The 18,107-nt window shown below is 39.5% G+C and overlaps 3 protein-coding genes across 3 annotated transcripts; 2 read left to right on the forward strand and 1 right to left on the reverse strand.

Annotated features, from left to right (window-relative positions):
* The first annotated feature begins 310 nt into the window (after positions 1–310).
* Positions 311–7,664, forward strand: LOC130164604 (receptor-type tyrosine-protein phosphatase H). Its single transcript, XM_056369424.1, has 11 exons — positions 311–416; positions 1,231–1,319; positions 1,940–2,561; positions 3,293–3,544; positions 4,041–4,286; positions 4,575–4,698; positions 5,217–5,371; positions 5,480–5,737; positions 6,017–6,280; positions 6,952–7,049; positions 7,251–7,664. The coding sequence occupies exons 1-11, from the start codon at positions 371–373 to the stop codon at positions 7,326–7,328; spliced, it is 2,232 nt and encodes a 743-aa protein (XP_056225399.1). The 5' UTR covers positions 311–370; the 3' UTR covers positions 7,329–7,664.
* A 561-nt stretch (positions 7,665–8,225) lies between these two features.
* LOC130164668 (CD209 antigen-like protein E) lies at positions 8,226–11,274 on the forward strand. Its single transcript, XM_056369549.1, has 6 exons — positions 8,226–8,398; positions 9,128–9,235; positions 9,506–9,634; positions 9,873–10,033; positions 10,313–10,437; positions 11,157–11,274. Exons 1-6 carry the CDS (start codon positions 8,284–8,286, stop codon positions 11,272–11,274), a joined length of 756 nt encoding a protein of 251 aa, XP_056225524.1. The 5' UTR covers positions 8,226–8,283.
* An 849-nt stretch (positions 11,275–12,123) lies between these two features.
* si:dkey-219e21.2 (E3 ubiquitin-protein ligase TRIM39) lies at positions 12,124–17,643 on the reverse strand. The gene is made up of 10 exons (XM_056369872.1): positions 17,584–17,643; positions 16,830–16,881; positions 16,104–16,255; positions 15,822–15,920; positions 14,793–14,924; positions 14,582–14,698; positions 14,247–14,375; positions 13,232–13,310; positions 12,778–12,804; positions 12,124–12,663 (listed from the first exon to the last, which is right to left on the reverse strand). Exons 1-10 carry the CDS (start codon positions 17,641–17,643, stop codon positions 12,131–12,133), a joined length of 1,380 nt encoding a protein of 459 aa, XP_056225847.1. The 3' UTR covers positions 12,124–12,130.
* Positions 17,644–18,107: the final 464 nt, after the last annotated feature.

An 18,107-nucleotide genomic window follows, 5' to 3' on the forward strand; every position in this document is an offset into this window, starting at 1 on the left:
CTTTTTGAATTAGTACTTTGCATGTTGGATGCAAAACCAGCTGCATCTAATAGCGTTAATCTAGCCGGAGCTGAATGGAGTTTTGTGTTGCAAGTCAAATGTGCTGTTTATTACATGTTGATCTTCCATGTAGGTGGAACAGGTGTGTTGGTGTTCATATGACCACATTTTATACTGAGAGATTATTTCCTTCCCTGTTCAGACAGAGGATGCATCTGTAGCTTGGTGAGAAAGCAACCATTCAATTCAATTCAATTTTTAAAATTCATGTTTGTTTTGGATATATACTGTGAGGTTCTTACTGTTTTCTTGATTATTTTACAGTTGCTGTTCTTTGGTGAAATTATCTAAGGATCCACTGGAAGCCAACATGACGTTATCTCTACAGGATTGTGTCTGTATTTTCCTATCATGGGGTGAGTCTAATTATTCTATTTCCAGCACTTTCTCAAGGCACAGTATTAGTTTAGTGCTGCAAATAATGATTGATGTTATCGATTAATCTGCTAGTTCACTTTTTGCGGTGACTATGAAACTTCCCAGAGCCCAATGTTTCGTATTCAATTTTTTAAAACCCAAACATATTTGGTTTATAACCACATGAAAGAGAGAAGAGCAGCCAATCCTTCATTTGAGCAGCTGATAGCAGTAAACAATGCAAAAAATAATTGACTATCAGAATTGATTAATTTTCTGTCCAACTGTTTGTTAAAGCTCTATAGGAGTTTCAGAGTTGAGGGGAAAGCAAACACGGAAAAAACATTAGGAGAAACTATTCATAAAATGTAACTGACTGTCCATATGGGTGTGGTCTGATGATCAGGGTGATGTGGTTGTGTGTAGTGCAGAATTGTTAGGGTAGTTATCCTTAAAAGCTTAAAAGTTTAATTAAAAAATATTGTGATGTGAATTTATTTTAAGATGGGTGCTGGATCCATTTTTTTGCGACTAAATTTAGAATCTTACCACCAGTTCTGAAAACAAAACAAGTGCAGTTCAGTCAAGTTAGTACTTTTGAGGTACATATTAAGAATCTGTGTATAATGTATATGTTCTGTTTGTGGAATAATGGTAGAAATGTGTTCAGATATTCATTAATCAGAGGAGAAAATAACATGGCTGGCTGATTATGGCGCCAAAAATGTGCACGTATTCAACTTTTTCTTGTGGTTTGGATATTAACTTGAACTGTGTGACCTTTGTCTGTTGTGTTTGTATGTTTCTGTCCAGCTCTAATGTTGATGTACAGCGCGGCAGAGCATGACTACTTCATCCAGCCAGGAAATCTCAACTGGAGCGGAGCTAGGAATCACTGCCAGGTACAGCATGAACCTGATGTACAGAAAAAGGGTGAAACATTAGGCCAGAATGTGTGAAAATCATTTAATGCTTAACGGTATATTTCCCTCAACAACTGAAAGAAACAGTTAGGCATTTTGTGAAATATTCTTTCATTGCTTTCTTGCCGAGACTGACGAGTTGATACCACTCTCATGTCTGTCATGTCGGCTAAATGTAAAGCTACAGAGACTAGAAAGACTGGAAACTGGGGCAAACAGCAAGTCTAGCTCTGTCCAAAGGTAGCACCAAATGTCAAGGCAATGTATCCAGTAGCTGACCAGATATTTCACTTTGGGAAGTCACTACAGTCTTAAGGATACAACCTCTGGGAACCATGAATTTCTTGTATGAAATTTTATACCAATCCATGTACCAGATGTGAAGGTTATTCAATGGATGAGCGGAATTTTTGATGTGCTGGTTGCACTACTAGAAGAAAAGCCAGGGAATAACCAAAATCTTCAGGATTCATCCTTTGGGGACCATGAATCTCTGTCTGTACCTGTGAGCAATTTAACACTGGATTAAGATTCAATAAAATGCTACAGCAGACAGGATCTCCATATAATTCTGCCTGTAACCTTTCACGTCTCATCAGGTCTGTTTCAAAGACCTGGTCACTCTGACCCCTGGCAACACCCAGGGCATCGCCAGCAATCTCACTTCAGACTCCTGGGTTGGCCTTCGCAAGAACTTTTACCCCAGCAGCAATTCCACCAGTAACTCCAATAGGTCCTGGACCAGGTGGGCCAACGGGGATCCCCTCGCCTTCCAGAACTGGTACCCTGGTTGGCCTGTGTTCAAATCCCCCTTCCCCAAAAGAGACTGTTGCAGCTGCTCCTGCACCTGCCCAGCAGTTACAACCCCAAGGACGACAAGCTTCACCAGATACACAGAATTTACGACCCCGGATGTGACGAGCTTTAGCGGGTTTCAAGATGACACAACTGAAAATACAGTGAACGTAATAAACTCCACCGATGTCACCGGACACACGACCGATGTCACCGGACACAGGACCAATGTCACTGAGCAACCTGTGACTGCAGTTACTGGACACGGGGAAACCGTTAGCGAATGTGTCCGATCACCTATGCTGATGCCTGATGTCCCGGATCCTGATGAAAACTACATAGAAGACTCTTGTGTGGCCATGCTGAGCTTTGGGGCTTGGATTGAAAAGAACTGCTCAGAGCTTCTGCCTTTTATTTGTTATGAAGGTAGGACTCATTTAAAGTCCCTTTGTTGTAGTTTCAGTTCTCACACAGCCCTACGCAGAACTGCTACAGGACGTAGCACGTGTGCAACTTTAGGAGTGCAGCTGTCTCTGCACTTCATCCATACAGTGGCTTTCTCATAAAATTATAATATTCTATTATTATTATTATTTAATTATTGCTCTAGATAAAGAGTCCGTTGTTCTGCTGGTCTTTTTACTGTATAAATAAATTTTACATTTATTTGCATGTGACCTCATAAACACATTTTATTTCCCCCTTGTCACTTGTTTTTTTGGTGATATGACATATTTCATCCTCCACATGTCAACAGATATCCTCCAAGTTCCTGATTATTTCCTGATTATCCTGATATTATTATTTTTTTTAAACCCACACACAATAACAATCATTCATTCATCATTAATTTATGCTAAAAAGGTGCAGAAATGTTCATTCAAGTATTTTTATTGCAAATTGGATCAGATGACACATCAGTCAACATGTACGTTGTCGAACCTTTTTTTGACACACAACAAATGTTCATTCTTTTCTTCAACATTTGTGACAACATGAGGAATTATTATGTGTTATCTTCTGCATCCTTCCTCAATTTGTCCATACTATTAATAAAGAAGACAAGTGTGACACTTACTATAACACTGTATTTTTATTTTCCTGGATATCTGAATTTCTCTGCCAATTAACAATCATCGTCTCATGTCCGACCACAGATCATTTCGTTTGCAAAGCCGACGTGGATAACGTGACGTCCAGCACTGCTGATCTCACATGGCCGGCTGGGCCGGGCGCCATCAGCCATTACCGTATGGAGGTCAGAGGAGTCGGCAAAAACCAGACGGAAATTTTTTTTAATTTTGCTTACAACCTTTCCGGTCTGATGCCAGGCACCCGCTACACAGTCCAGGTGTTCCCTGTCAAATGTGGGCGAGACCTCAACTCACAGGAGGTCTTCTTCAACACCAGTGAGTAACATCTGACTGTATTAAAATGACAGTGTTACTTTAGATTAATTTACACCGGTCAGCTTCAAATTACAGATCTGCTGAATTACAGGAAGCTAGAATGAGAGGTGGTACGGGTCATAGCCACAGAGCTTTACTGATAATAATAATAATGCTGGAACAACGTGTTTTAGCACAGAGGAGCTGAGTGCCACTCACCTTTTATAACAAGCAGTAATCATAAATTATCTTTTGATGTCCCCTATTTGATGAAGTCTATACCCATATTTGTGTCTTATGTCTTTGCTTCAGTTTTGTTTTACTTTTATTATAATGTCAGACATTTTTTTATTTCATTCTTACTTACCGATTACAAAATACTGTATGTTAGATTTTGGCTCACCTAAAATGTTATTTGCTCCAGGAGATATTGAGGATTTCCCAACTAAAAAAAAAAGTGACGACTTGGGAGCTGGTTACTCCTTCTCTCTGACTAATCTCTCATTTTTCTTTTCAGTACCTCACAAGGTCGAAAACCTCACTGTAACCAAAGTGACAGAAACATCCGTCTTTCTGAGCTGGAACAAACCGCCTGGAAATGCGGAGTTCTATCTTATTTCTGAGGGTCAAGGTGAGGAGAATAAAAGTGAGACGGAGGGCAAAGAGGTCAGTGGTTTGACACCTGGAAGCCCTTACACGTTCATCGTGCTCTCAGGAATCGGCTCCAGGCGGAGTGAGGCGTCTAACATCACAGTGTACACAAGTGAGTTCATATCACATGAATGGTTATAATGGTATATAAGCTACATGTTACACCTGGTGGAGGATTTTAACGGGATTGTTAACAACTCTGTGGGACTGAGACAAGTGAAAGCACATTAAAAAGAGGAAGAGGTTTATAGTTAGTTGTTTCTTGCTGCTCACTTAAAATGAAATTCAAATCAGGGAAGGCAAATTAGAGCTGCATCTGACCTGAACAGTGACACCTGTGAGGTTGTGTTCGGCGTTATTGTCTTTGCTGTGGTGTTTATCTGTTTGTTCTCTTCATCAGAGCCCGGTAAAGTGACCAACCTGAGTGTGTCTAATAACACCAATAGTTCACTGATACTTTCCTGGGTCTCACCTGAGGGAAATGTCACAGATTTCTGCGTGCTGGCTATGAATGACAGTAATGAGTATGTATTCGTAGATATATATATATATACAATTTGAGTCTTATTTTGATATTTGATGGCCAGTGATAACATTGCACTTACAGTTCCTAAGCAACATTGCTGTGTAGCGTGTAGAGCGTGAGGCACAAGGAGCAGTAAATGGTCATTTGACAGAAAAACTGCATGTACAAGTACGACAGCATCATTGAACCAAGGAGTCATTATGCAAACAGGGATGATAATTTTACCTTTTGCTCTTCTTTTCCAAACAAGTCCATCTAACCTGGGGTTTGTTTGATCATGTCACTGCTCCAATTTCTTGAACCTTCACACTTAATTACAGTAATGTTGCTGCATTGGGAGATCTCTGATTTGAGCACAGGTTTATTACTACTGATGGGAAAGATGAGCTACAGGAATAGGACCCAAGTAGTAATAAACTGGTATTATCTTTGATTTCCTTGCAATTTGTCATGCTCTGTTGTCTCTGCCAGCAGCAGCAGTAGTTTGAGTCAAGTGACTGTTTCTTCTCCCAACAGCGAATTGTTTACAGCAAATGTGACACCCAACGCATCTCAAACTCGGTATGAATTGTACATACCAAAGCTGCCGGTGGGCACCAAGATAACCCTCACTGTGACAGCACGGGCCAACAACACTCTGGGAGACAACGTGACCATCGTCAACTACACCGGTAGCTCTTTGATGGTTTCGCTAGCTGTTGATTCACAGAAAAACCAAACAAAAACTCTCATCCTGCTGTGTTCATTGTCACTAATCTGACTCTGTGACTCTCACGTAGCTCCTGGGCCGATTTCAGGTCTGAAGCTGGAGGTAACATCTGACTCCCTCACTGCCACCTGGAAACCTCCTGCTAGTAATTACACACACTTCTTCGTCCAGCTCCTGCTGAATGGCCACGAAGAATCTGGTACAGAGCACCCACAAGAACTCAAGGCTCACTTTAAGGACCTGAAGAATGCAGCCAATTACACAGTGGTGGTCTATAGCATCATGCACCATCTCCGTGGTCCCCTGGTACAAGACTACATATTCACCAGTGAGTCACCAGTGTGTTCCATCCATTTATGTGTTGAAAGTTATAATTATTAAGATTTGGTGACACCTGTGTTGACATAATAAAAAAATTTAAATATACCAAAAGATTGTTGCGGAAAAAATGCGTAGTGAGTTGTATAAAAAAACAGTGTTGTCTGAGTTCATGACGATGTTAAAGATTATCACTGATTGAAAACACTAAACATTTATAATGAAAATCCGACTGCAAGATACTCTGATATATCACTGCCTCAGTTTTTTCTCTCCTTCCTTTGTTCAGAGCCGTCCCCGCCTACTGACGCCAATGCCACTTCCAATAAAACCCACATCACCTTTCAGTGGAAAGCCCCTGTAAACACAGGGAAGGCCAAGTACCTCGTCCAACTCATATCCAACTTCTGGGGCCAAAACCGTACGGATACCGTGGATAATGATACCAGCTACACGTTTGATAACTTGAAATCAGGGAGCAAGTACGAGCTTCAAGTGCAAACAGTGGCTGGTGAAGAGCGGAGTAACCCATTAAACACGTCATGTTTTACGGGTGAGGTTGTCAGAGGTTGCTGAAAATAGAGACTTGACATAAATTCTGTTGGTGCATTCAAGGAAACGCAAACATCTGAGGTTTGAGAGTCAGCTGCTCAGAACCATTACAAACACAAGATGTGTAGTTAAGAGATAAAACCCAGAAGACAGTTGTTATCGAAAAAGAAGAAGTTGATGGTTATTCAGTAAAAAAAACTCTCAAATCCAGAGTTTTTCAGCTTCCTTTCTTCCCTTAAATTTGGTAATTAAAGAAAGTGGCAACGGTAGTTGTAAAGAAAGATATTTGTACGGAGGCATTTTCTATACTGTAATTTCTTCTTACTTATCTGCTAACATATACAAACCAATACTGATGTATCTGTGAAAAGCCACTTTCAGTGTGTCTGTCGGGCTGTAATTGTGGACGACACAAAGATGAAGAGATGAACTGAAGAACACTTTTGTTAAGGACTAAACTTCAGCTGTTCTGAACTGCAAGATAAATGAAAAGAAGTTCTTTGGAAGTCTGAATATAACCGATAACTTAGGCAACAAAACAAACTGCATTTTTTTGCTGATAGCATCTGAACACACTGCACATTATTTCTTCTGCCACATGCAAATTTTACAGCTTGAATGAGAGACTTCTTGGTCTAACTTCCTCTTCACCCATCTCTGTTTGTTCCCCAGAGCCAGAGCTAAGGGAGATCAGTCTGTCCATGTTATGCTCCTCCTCAAAGCTCCTCTTATGTGATAAGGGCGAAGCGAAGGACAAAGTATTCGATGAGGTACGTCACTCACCATGTGGAAAAAACTAACACAGCATCTGGGGGGTGAATGTACAAGACAAAAAGTGATGTTTTTGATTTTCGTAGACGGGACGTGCAGTAATTAATTGTGTGAGAAGGAATTGCTTGGTTTTGTTTTATAGATACAGGTTGGTTTATGTCCATTGTCAGCTTTCTTTATTTTAATTTGTTGTGTTGCAGCTGGAAAAACGTCTCAAGGAGAAGTTGGGGGACAATGTTCTGTGGAGCCTCACGAAGCAAGAAAACACTGCTGAATAATTTTTTTATTACATTTTTATTGGTGAAGGTATTTTGGATGTATTTCGTTTTTGGCAAAATTGAAATTTGAATATTAAGCCTGTGTGTGTGTGTGTGTGTGTGTGTGTGTGTGTGTGTGTGTGTGTGTGTGTGTGTGTGTGTGTGTGTGTGTGTGTGTGTGTGTGTGTGTGTGTGTGTGTGTGTGCTTTTTAGTCAGAAGAATGAAGAATATATACTGTGTGTTCATATAATTTTGTCAATTTTAAATCCAGGTACAGAATGTGCTGATTCGCAGTCTTTTATATTGACAATTTGAATGATCAAAAAATATAACAAAAAGAAAATAAAAAAACCTACTACTCCTCTTGTTTTTATTTATTTCATTTTCTTTTATGTTTTTTGTTTTGCATGTATGGAAGCCCATTTGTACATATTTGCCCACATATTTAAAAAAAGTCATTCAATCCACTTTTTTCCAAATTACAACTCTTGAGCAGATTCATATATCAGTAAACATACATTTATTTGCAACTTTTATCAACAGCAAACAAACCTGATTGCACCTCAAAGTGAGAATCACCTTTGATAATGAGAAGATGATCAATAGATAAGTAACATATAGATCGGGTCAGGTCGGCAGATAAACGCACACTGTAGAGGAGCGTCTAAATGGGACAGAGACAGAGCTGTAATGTCAGGTTCAGGTTTTGGCCGGCTGAGTATACACACATATAACACCTCCAGCGTCTGAGATGATGCTGTTAATAATAGTTATATATATATATATATATATATATATGTATAGCATATGTAAGCTGTTAAGCGCTCTGCGCACCCTGCCAGCTTCCTCTACTAGTGTTTTTTAGGGCTCAATACTTTTTTTTTTTGTGTTGCAGAGCGGCTGCAATATGAGGAAGGGGTGGAGTGGTCACATTTAGTTCAGCTATAGGTGTGAAAATGAGAAGATGTTATAATTATGAGTCAACAAGCACATGAAGCAGTTGAAGTAAAAGGAGAAAGAGCATCAAATACCAACATGGATTCATCCCCGAGGCACCCACACGATGATGTCAAGAGGGAAACACCAGCAGGTTAGTAACAGCATCTCCCGACACAGTGGTGTAAATGAAATTACTTTTATATCACGAGTTTGTACAAAAGTCAAGATAGAACTTCACTTTCTCAAAAAACAAGCCTGATAACAAAAATGCTTTTTTATGCTTGTGCGAAAAGACCTGTCAGTTGATATTCAGTCTTGTCTTTACATGTTTGTCACAGTATCACAATCTTTTTAGTACTTTGTGTTCCGCCCTCAAACGCATCACCTGATGTTGTGTTTATGTGCTGAACAGAAACAAGCAAAGCTACAGTTTTCCTTGTGTCAAAGTCCAAGTTTAGTCACGGGTCAAAAGGTGAAATGGTGTATACATGGGCAAGTAAACATATGAGACGCACTTATAGCTAGATGAAGTTTTAAAGATGTGAATTATTTTGTCTTTGGTTATCGCTTTATCACAAATTAAATCTCTACATTCAAAAAAATTAAGTAATAAACTTAATGTAACAATGTATTTTTAGTGCTTGTACAGTGCTTTTGAAAACTGGAATCATTTCCACCACAATAAATTGACGGTTCAAAAACATCATTGTTAACTCAAACTAAACTAAATGATCACTTCACTGCTGATGGCCAGATTTTCAACCAAAGACACGTCAAGTTGAAATCTGTGTTTTTCAAAACCCAGAAAAACTACGAAAAGATTCTGCTGTAATGACGGATACTATTTCATGATTGTTTTTTTTTTGTTTTTTTCTAACAGTCACAGATGCAGGATCCTGTTCAGTTTATCATCTGATAGCTGGAGTGGCTGTTGGCATGGCAACAATAATCATCTTGACTGGACTCCTTTTATATTTGGGGTTATTTGGTGAGTATAAATATTAAATAATGAGCATGAATACCTATAAATATTACGTTTGATTTATTCTACAAATTATTATTATTATTATTATTTCCATGTTGGTGAACATTCAAATTTAAGTGGTGTAAAAAATGTTAATCTCCTTTTCCTTCTACCAAATCTGCAATCCTGCACCTGATATAAACCGGACCTTCAGTCTGAAAGTTCTTCAAACTCACATCAACTTATTTAATTACTGGATCAACTTGTGTTAAATTGTGAAAATTCACTTGTCAGTCTCGTGGTCAGCGGCGCCAGAGGTGGAGCAGGCTTCCAAAACTTCAGCAAAGGAGCTGATGGAGCGGCTGCAGCAGTGTCAAAAAGAGCGCCATGATCTGAACCTCATGCTCCATACTGTCACTCAAGGTGATTTACATTTTCCTCTTTGGTACAAACATCTAACATCCTGCAAATGTGACGTCTCCAAAAGGTGTGTGCGCAGTCTCAGAAACGTATAGTTTCCTAAATACAGGAAATATGGTTTGCCCTGTCAGGACTGTGTTGAAGCATATGTCTGGGATTTCACTGAAATTTAGTCTCACGAAATCATGAATCTTACAGTGTTGCATTACATCAACCAGTGTTCCTCTCCTGTTGTGTGTAGACTCCAGATGCAGTGTGTGTCCAGTCAGCTGGCTTTGGTGGAAGGGTCACTGCTACTTCTTCTCGGTGGGACTTCAGGAGAGTCGTCAGTGGAATGAGAGCGCTGAGTTTTGTCGGGGACACAACAGCAGTCTGGCTGTAATCAAAGACTCTGCAGAGATGGTAACTGTGCAAAGTGGGAGATGTACTTTTCTGTAGTAAACAGCACCTCAGTAGAATCTGAATCCATATCTATATCTATACAATATACAACAGGGTAAGATCTCAGAGGACAGATGGATAGATAATAGAAGTCGTATATACAGAAATAACAATGGTAAAATTAAGCTTTGGGAAAGTTAAAAACTTGAGTTTCAGAGTAATCGGACAGGAAACGCCAGGATGCATTTTTTGTCCCAAAAGCATTTTGGAAATAAAATCCACAAAATGTTTCATCCTCAGGAATTTATCCAAGGGGTGATGAGGAAGTTCCCTCAGCTCCCCTTCCTGTGGGTGGGACTGACAGACTCCAAGCAGGAGGGTCAGTGGCTGTGGTGGGACGGGACGGACATCCAGCACTACATGCAGTAAGTCCAGATCCACGGCCCGTTAACTGATGACATGAGAGGCGGAGTATTCTGTAGATCAGCATCTATGGAAAAAAAAATCTCCCACACACTGTCACCTGAACAAAGAACGATCCTCATAAATATGATTTTACAATGCCTGATGAGGCTTTTGAGTTTTTTGTGCATAAAAACTTCCTCCTCATACTGTACAGTAATTAATTTCTACACGTGCCAGTATTTTACCTAAATTAGTATTAATTTACATAACTCCTCTGAAATGATGAAGAAATGACACACCTGTAAAATAAGTATAAGATAAGAGGTGAGAATAGAGACTCAGAGGAGAACCATAATCTTTAACTCTAATATTCTGTATTAAATATTCACTCCATAGTGATCGTGGTTCACGTTGGAAGTTCAAGTCTAGTGATAGAAAACAGATGTATTTTTCTTTTTAACACACAAACTTCATAATATTTTTGTCCAATTTGTTTTTATTACAATGACATTCCATACTGTACACATATAAATATATACATATATACTGACGTGCTCAAACATGCAGCTTTAATCTAAAATTAAATAAATTATTACATCTAAGTATTTCATACATTAATCACCACTTGCTATAAATTAATACTGATAAGTTTTATTTGGGTTTGAATGCTGAATTGCTGTCAGGTCATGTGGACTTTCCCGCTCTTATTCCCTCTTCTGTGTGTGTGTGTGTGGTAAAGGGTGACGGTGGAGTGGGATGCTGGTCACAGAGACTGTGCAGACCTGAGGGGAGGTGGGAGTCTCTTCGCTGCTGAGTGTGAAGCATACGGACCCTGGGTCTGTAAGAGAGCGTCCTGAGAGGCTACACACAGATCCACACACATTTTATATTTCTTTATTTACAATGAGCTGGCAGAAGACTGATGTTTTTCACCTTTTTTATAACAAAAACTTGATGATTGTTAAAGAATTTGTGCACACGTGGTCAGTCTTTAAAAGGCCAAAGCAAAGGAACTGTTTGTTGTTTTTGTTTTGTTTTTAGAGCTTCATATTTGTAAATCTACCTGTTATGTAGATCATTATAATTTTCCTCGGTAATATGTTTTTGAGAAAAATATCAAAAGTCAGAGAAAAGTATATATGCAATATGCTGAGTATAAGAAACATTTATTGTGTGTATTTGTGAAAGTGCATGTCTGTGTGTAGATGCAGGACGTGTTTATACTTTCATGTCTACATGTAAACATAAATGTAGGAATCAGCCGAGCTGAATCTTTTAAAATTCTGTTAAATATTTTTATATGTACCAAAATTTAGTTTTTGGTACATATTTTTTTTACATTTCATGTTTTTCAGGGTTTTCTTTTTAGAGTGCTTTGATCAGATCTGGTCCCTTTTTCTGCCAGTAATGTAATATCATTAGCACTTTGATATCGTTCAGTCTTTATGTGTTCACAGTCAGTTTTTAACTGAAGCTTAACAGATTTTAAATTCAATTTAAGGAACAATAAGAGAAGTCAAGTTCTGAATATTTAGTTTTGAAAGTTGCAGCCTGTGAATTTTCAATCTAACTGGTGACTCTGCTTTAAAAAAAATCATATCTTGCCTGTTTTGTGTTTTGTACTTTTTGGTCAAGACAGTTTTAACTTCATTTCCTTAAGGTCAAATTGAATTCTTTCAAGGGGCGAATAAAAGTTATTAAGGTCCATGTCTCTCAGTTTACAGAGATGTTATCGGGTGGGATGATTCTCATGAGTGTGCGGCCATCCAGCGGGGCGAACAGAGGGTACAGCTTCCCCCTGAAGGTCCCAGTGAAGGTGTAGATGTGGGACTTTGTTTCTGCGTTGTAGAAGGAGATTTGGCCTTCTTCATAGTCTAAGTAGATCCCCATGCGTCGAGGCACAAGGCCGATCGGCAGCGGCACCTCTGGCTTGGCGCAGGCGTAGAACTGGTGTGTGCTGCGCCACAGGGCCCAGTAGCCATGCTTTGGGGTCATGGGGAAGCGCCCCTGCCGTTTGGAGTCGGCGGTGGCCAGTCCCAGGCGCCAGTAGCCATTGTTGGCTATGTCCACCTCCCAGTAGTGGCGGCCACTGCTGTAACCCTCCCATCCCAGCACGCATGGCCAGCTGTCGAAGCGCTGGGAGCTGTAGGAAAGGTCAGATGGTGTGAGGCCCTCCTGGACCTTACGCTGGTCTTCTGACAGCAGCAGCCACGGGTGGTTGGTCATCGGGTCAAGAATCACATCAGCTGTTAGGGAAAAAAAAAAAGATAAATTAGCTCATTATACTGTAAATAGGTTGTTTTCTCTTTTTCAAGCAGTCATGTGAGATGAAAGAAGAATAAAGTGTTGGGTGATCTCACCTGCTGCACTGCAAATCCAACTCCAAACTGAGAATAGAGAAACAGACATTATATTAGAGCTGCAGTTGATAAACAGGGTTTGATTTTTATGGTACATGGTCTAAACTAGTGGCAGAATGAATCAAAATGAATGACAGGGTCATGAGATGATTACCAGGTTGGGAAAAATAAATAAATAAATAAACTGTGCTTCTCAAAAATCTTTCTTTTAAAACTTTTATCTGATCTTTGCCTTTTTATCTTCTGAAATACTCAAAGAAATCAGGAGATATATCAATGCCAGAAGATATTGCTTTCTATTATGGGATCACAAGCAAAAAATATCAACAACAATAAATCATCCTCTTATAAGCTGTAATTGTACCTCTTCTCCTTCCAAATCTGTCATTTTGAAAGCTAAGATTCAGTGGTCAGATGCAGCATATGAAAAACTAAAGATTTTAAAAATGCACACCTGAGTTGGGGATGTATCTTGGAGTTCCTGCTTTCCAGTTCCTCTGCTTTGCCAGTAACCATAACTGTGGAACCATGCTCTAAAAAAAAAAGAAAGATCGAATGAAAACATGTTTGACATGAACAGTATTTCCGTACAGTATATAGTACATATTTTATTTACTTCCCTTATTCATTCTCCCTTGTCTCAATTTCCTTATGACCATGTGCTTTGCAACTATAACCACGAGTCTTAACAGTAAATCACTGACCCTTGTGTGAATGTTCAAGAAAACACTCCTTCCTTTACAGTTAGAGCACGGTTAACCTGCTGGCTGGTTACGGTCAGTTGTAAAACGCAATACAATTATCAATGCACCATTTTTGGAGGCCAGTTAACAGGTGATTGTTGCTGCACGGCACAAAGTCTCACTAAACTCAAATGAAATGAAATAAAAACCAAGCACAACTACAGAATATTCCTTCAATCTTACATCAAAAACTTTGCAACATACACTACACCATCATCTGCAAATATGGTGATATGTTATCTGCAGTCTTCACTATCAGTTACTGAGGGCATTGGTTGTTGGTGGTTATCGTGGCAGAGGAAGATCAGTGTCATATAAACTGAATCACTCAGTTCATTTATTAGGCATTTGCACTCATTCAAAGAGCAGGGTTCACTCAAATGACATGTTACGTAAAGTAATTTCATAACCTGGTCATGTCAGGACTGCGTGATATCGAGCAACTGTTCGGTTTCGATTTTCAAGTTCAAAGAGGTCAAAACTCCAGCAACATTTGTAGTAAACAGAAGTACTTTATTTTCAAGTTTAAGCTGCTTCTGTGTTTTACGGCTTTAACGTCTGTTTATTTGTTTATCTTTGAATTCAAGTAGCTTCCCACAGTGTCTTTTTCATTTCAACCCTCTGAGGAACCCAGTTGTTAAACTGTTTTGTCGTCACACCTATTTCTTTTTAGATGCGAAGTAAAACATCTGGAAGAAATGTTGATCTGTGGGACTGGTTGCTCACCATGCTGTCTTCCTTGAGCAGAGACCAGGTGATGAACTCCATCAGAGCCAGCAGGTTGACCAGGCGTTTCTTCTTCAGTCCCAGCAGACGCAACACTTTGCCCAGCTCGTCACTCTGCACGCCACAACTCTGCAAACATAAATACTTATTTTAGGTGCAAAAAATGAACAACAACAATGATAACTCTGACAAATTATTTTCTGGCATGAGACTATCATCATTATTTTCCCTCATGTACCCTCTTGGAGTAGGTGTTCATTTCGGCTGACAGTAATGAACACTAAAACCCTTCCACAAGTTTGTTGGACTTTAGTTTTAGTTCTAGGACTCCTCACCTCACTCGCCGTCTGCAGCTCTTTTGCCCACTCCATGATCCTCTGCTGTGCTTCCTCTTTGGCATCCTTATCTTCATGGTCTTGACTCTCAGATGCCCACGGTGTTTCCTTCAGGAGCTGAGGGCACAAAATCCGTAGGTTAAGATTGATATTTTTGCTACTTGTTCACACAGAGCACATCCATCACACACAGAGTGGCGTGTGTACTGACCTTGTCGACATGATGGAGTTCGTCAGCCCACTCCAGGATCAGTTTCCTGCTCTCCTCAAGACTACGCTCGATCAGCCGGTCTGAGCTCTGCGCCTCTTTCGTACTGGTGCCTTCGTCTGGATCACTTCCACCCTGTTAAAGCACAAGACCACAAAATGTCAGACAAAGTCATACACTCTCTAAAACATAATGGTGTGTTACTATGACGATGAAATGACATATAGACAAATGACAGCCAGCTCATGTTGACAGAAATGTGAGCTTCAAGGCCAAAGCTCAGGAAAATGTGGCACAGGCTGTTTGCGTTTACACCACCTGATGGTTAAAAACAGCTGAAGCTGATTTGCAGGTCAACTCTGCTTTAAATGAGACACATGTGGGACGTTTTACATTTACAGATGTTAAAAGGTTAAAGTCATGAAAAGTCATACTGTATATATAATCATATACAGTACATAAGATCTTACAGTACATGTTGATGCCCAGCCTACATGCCCCAGCCCTGTGTTAAAGTGCAGCAGGGCAGAGGGTCATGTAGTCAGGTTGTAAAAGAGTCACTAAATGTGTCTTATCAGTATCCACCCATCCAATTAACCCTGCATGAACAAGCAAAGTGATCGTTTCCCGTGGCAACGCTTATCCAATCTGTGCGATCATAAATTATGGTTTACACGAACTCATACGCCTAAAAGAAATGAAAGAAATGAAGCAGTGTATTTTGGAAAAAAACCCCAAGCTCTTATCTGATTTTGTTTTACTTGACTCATCTCCTGAGCTGGAAAACGACCTACAGTAGCCTCTATATTATTGTGAAACATGGATTAAAAATGGGGCAAGCAAACCTTTAGTATCAGTACTTCCTCTTTTAGCTGCCCATGTTCAAATTTCACGTGATAGAGGTACAGGTGTGCACATGTCGGTACAGGCTTTCTGTTTTCTTTTCCCTCTGAATTTATATCATAATACTCCTATTAATGAGTAATAAAATTAATAGGTGTCTCACTTCTCCTTCCTTCACTCAGGTCCTACCTTGCAGACTTGGTCCACTTGCTCTTTCCAGAGTTGGATGAACTGCACACACTCCTGCAGGCTACGCAGATCCTTCAGGCCGTTCTGACGAGGATGTTGCTGCAGGAAACACGTAAATTTAAACATTTACTCAGATAGAAATTTAAACTTCATCAAATTCATACAGCCCAGATGTGAAGTTTAATGAACTCATACAGGTTTAAAATCAAGGTAAAACAAAAGAGAAGCTACTGGCAAAAAGTGAATTACAAAAGAGAAATATATTAAGAATATGTGACGTACCTGTGTGTGTTTGTTTATGTTGGGTTTGGCAGGTCTGCTGGGGGCTGAGCTGTGGGCCTGGAGATTCTCCTCAGGCAATGTCCAGCGTACAGCCCCGATGGAGCTGCTCTGGGTGGTAAAGCTGACCTCCAACGCCGGCAGCAAGCTAACCTCTGCAGGAGGGAGAAAACAGCATCTTTAAATTGATTCACACAGTTGATTTCCAACAGATGCTTCCAGTAGAAAATGAGGGTAAAAGGAAATTAATTGGTGTAATAGAGTATCAATGTTTTCAAATAGCAATTAAATCTGATATATATATGTATATTAATTCATTCATTTTCTACCGCTTATCCTCTAGTAGGGTCGCGGGGGGGGCTGGAGCCTATCCCAGCATCTTTTCGGGCGAGAGGCGGGGTACGCCCTGGACAGGTCGCCAGTCCATCGCAGGGCAAACACATAGAGACAGACAACCATTCACACTCACAGCCACACCTATGGTCAATTTAGAGTATCCGATTAGCCTAGTCCCCATTTGCATGTCTTTGGACTGTGGGAGGAAGCCGGAGTGCCCGGAGAGAACCCACACTTGCACGGGGAGAACATGCAAACTCCACACAGAAAGATCCCACGGCCGAGCTGGGACTCGAACCCGGAACCTTCTTGCTGTGAGGCGACAGCGCTAACCACTGCACCCCCGTGCAGCCCATATATGTATATATATATATATGTATAATAAAAACTCACTTTTTTTAGCTTTCAGGATGCTCTTCACCTCCATGGTGGCGTCCACACTGCTCTAAAGAAGAGATCACATTTAAAAATGTTGGTGACCAGTGGTGGAAAAAGAGTTTAGATCCTTTAGTTACTGTAATAATGCAGTATAAAAAGCCCTGCACTGAAAATGTCATTTAAGTAAACGTGTAAGAAATATATAAAAAAAAAAAAAAATGTAATTCATATATCAAAAGTAAAAGAAAGAAAATGGCTCCTGTGAGTTAGTTATGCTATTAATTATGCTATTAATAGATTGTTTTAACTGACATATAAATGTTTAAAAAAACATTTACTTTTTACTTGGTCATGGTGGAGTTAATTTGAATTGTTTTATATATGTTTTAATCTGTAGAAATATGTCATATTTTATAAATATTTAAATATTTACCTTCTCTTTGTTAAGAAAATTGTGTTAACATGAAACAGCTGTTGAGGAACATAATATTGCTACAAAGTGAAGTTTAACATTCACATGTGATTCACTTGTAAAGATATAAATGATGCTATACATCAGTTTATAAAATAAGTTGTTTTTTTTTCTAATTTAGAAAAAAGTGTATTTTCTTTAGGTTGGTGTCCACATCCAAAAACAAACAAAAAACAACTATAGTATTGAATATTCACGACATACATACACTTGAACCTACAAAGCAAAATAATAATTCTAAAATTGTGTAAAACATCTTAAAGTCAAAGTAAATCTTCAGTCATAGCACACACAGACCTGCACCATAGACATACACAGTTTATCATAACCTATGCTGATGTTCCCAGAGTTCATCATGTCTTACCTTTTGTCTGAGGGAGCGGTGGTGCAGCTCTTCTGGCCGAGAAGACTGGACAGCTACTGCAGTTTGTTCAGGGTATTTGTTCCTGCTTGCACCTGCCTGATCTTTGGACTCTTTTATGGCCTCTTTGATGGCGAGGGCAACTTTCTTTGGAGCTCACAGACATGAAAAACCCAGGCTTCCTGGCAGCAGCTGGCATGTTCACCATCAGGGCAGAAAGGCATGATTCTTTATGGCAGTGATAAATTTCTGCATATCACTGAGAGTGACGCACATGCTGGGATTCAGCAATGTTACTGTAACTACAAATACATTTATAAACAGGATTGTTACAGTAAATATCTATAGTGGGAGTTGAGATATAAAGGTTTTAAAAATAGATGAAATTGTAATCAAGTTCAAAAAGAAGCTAAAAGGTTAAAAATAATAATAAAGGAAACAAATTCAACAGCAAAAACAA

This window comes from Seriola aureovittata, chromosome 23, assembly GCF_021018895.1.
Source record: "Seriola aureovittata isolate HTS-2021-v1 ecotype China chromosome 23, ASM2101889v1, whole genome shotgun sequence".
NCBI classification, from domain to species: Eukaryota; Metazoa; Chordata; class Actinopteri; order Carangiformes; family Carangidae; genus Seriola; species Seriola aureovittata.

Excerpts from the sequence above, each read along its gene's own strand:
- LOC130164604 (XM_056369424.1), top strand. The coding sequence starts at position 371 with ATGACGTTATCTCTACAGGATTGTGTCTGTATTTTCCTATCATGGG. Across the intron at positions 417-1,230 it reads CTGTATTTTCCTATCATGGG|CTCTAATGTTGATGTACAGC; the intron begins GTGAGTCTAATT and ends GTTTCTGTCCAG. Across the intron at positions 1,320-1,939 it reads GAGCTAGGAATCACTGCCAG|GTCTGTTTCAAAGACCTGGT; the intron begins GTACAGCATGAA and ends ACGTCTCATCAG.
- LOC130164668 (XM_056369549.1), top strand. The coding sequence starts at position 8,284 with ATGAGTCAACAAGCACATGAAGCAGTTGAAGTAAAAGGAGAAAGAGCA. Across the intron at positions 9,236-9,505 it reads TTTATATTTGGGGTTATTTG|TCTCGTGGTCAGCGGCGCCA; the intron begins GTGAGTATAAAT and ends TTCACTTGTCAG. Across the intron at positions 10,438-11,156 it reads GACATCCAGCACTACATGCA|GGTGACGGTGGAGTGGGATG; the intron begins GTAAGTCCAGAT and ends TGTGTGGTAAAG.
- si:dkey-219e21.2 (XM_056369872.1), bottom strand. The coding sequence starts at position 17,643 with ATGATGAACTCTGGGAACATCAGCATAGGTTATGATAAACTGTGTATG. Across the intron at positions 15,921-16,103 it reads ACATAAACAAACACACACAG|CAACATCCTCGTCAGAACGG; the intron begins GTACGTCACATA and ends TGTTTCCTGCAG. Across the intron at positions 14,376-14,581 it reads AGCTGCAGACGGCGAGTGAG|AGTTGTGGCGTGCAGAGTGA; the intron begins GTGAGGAGTCCT and ends TTATGTTTGCAG.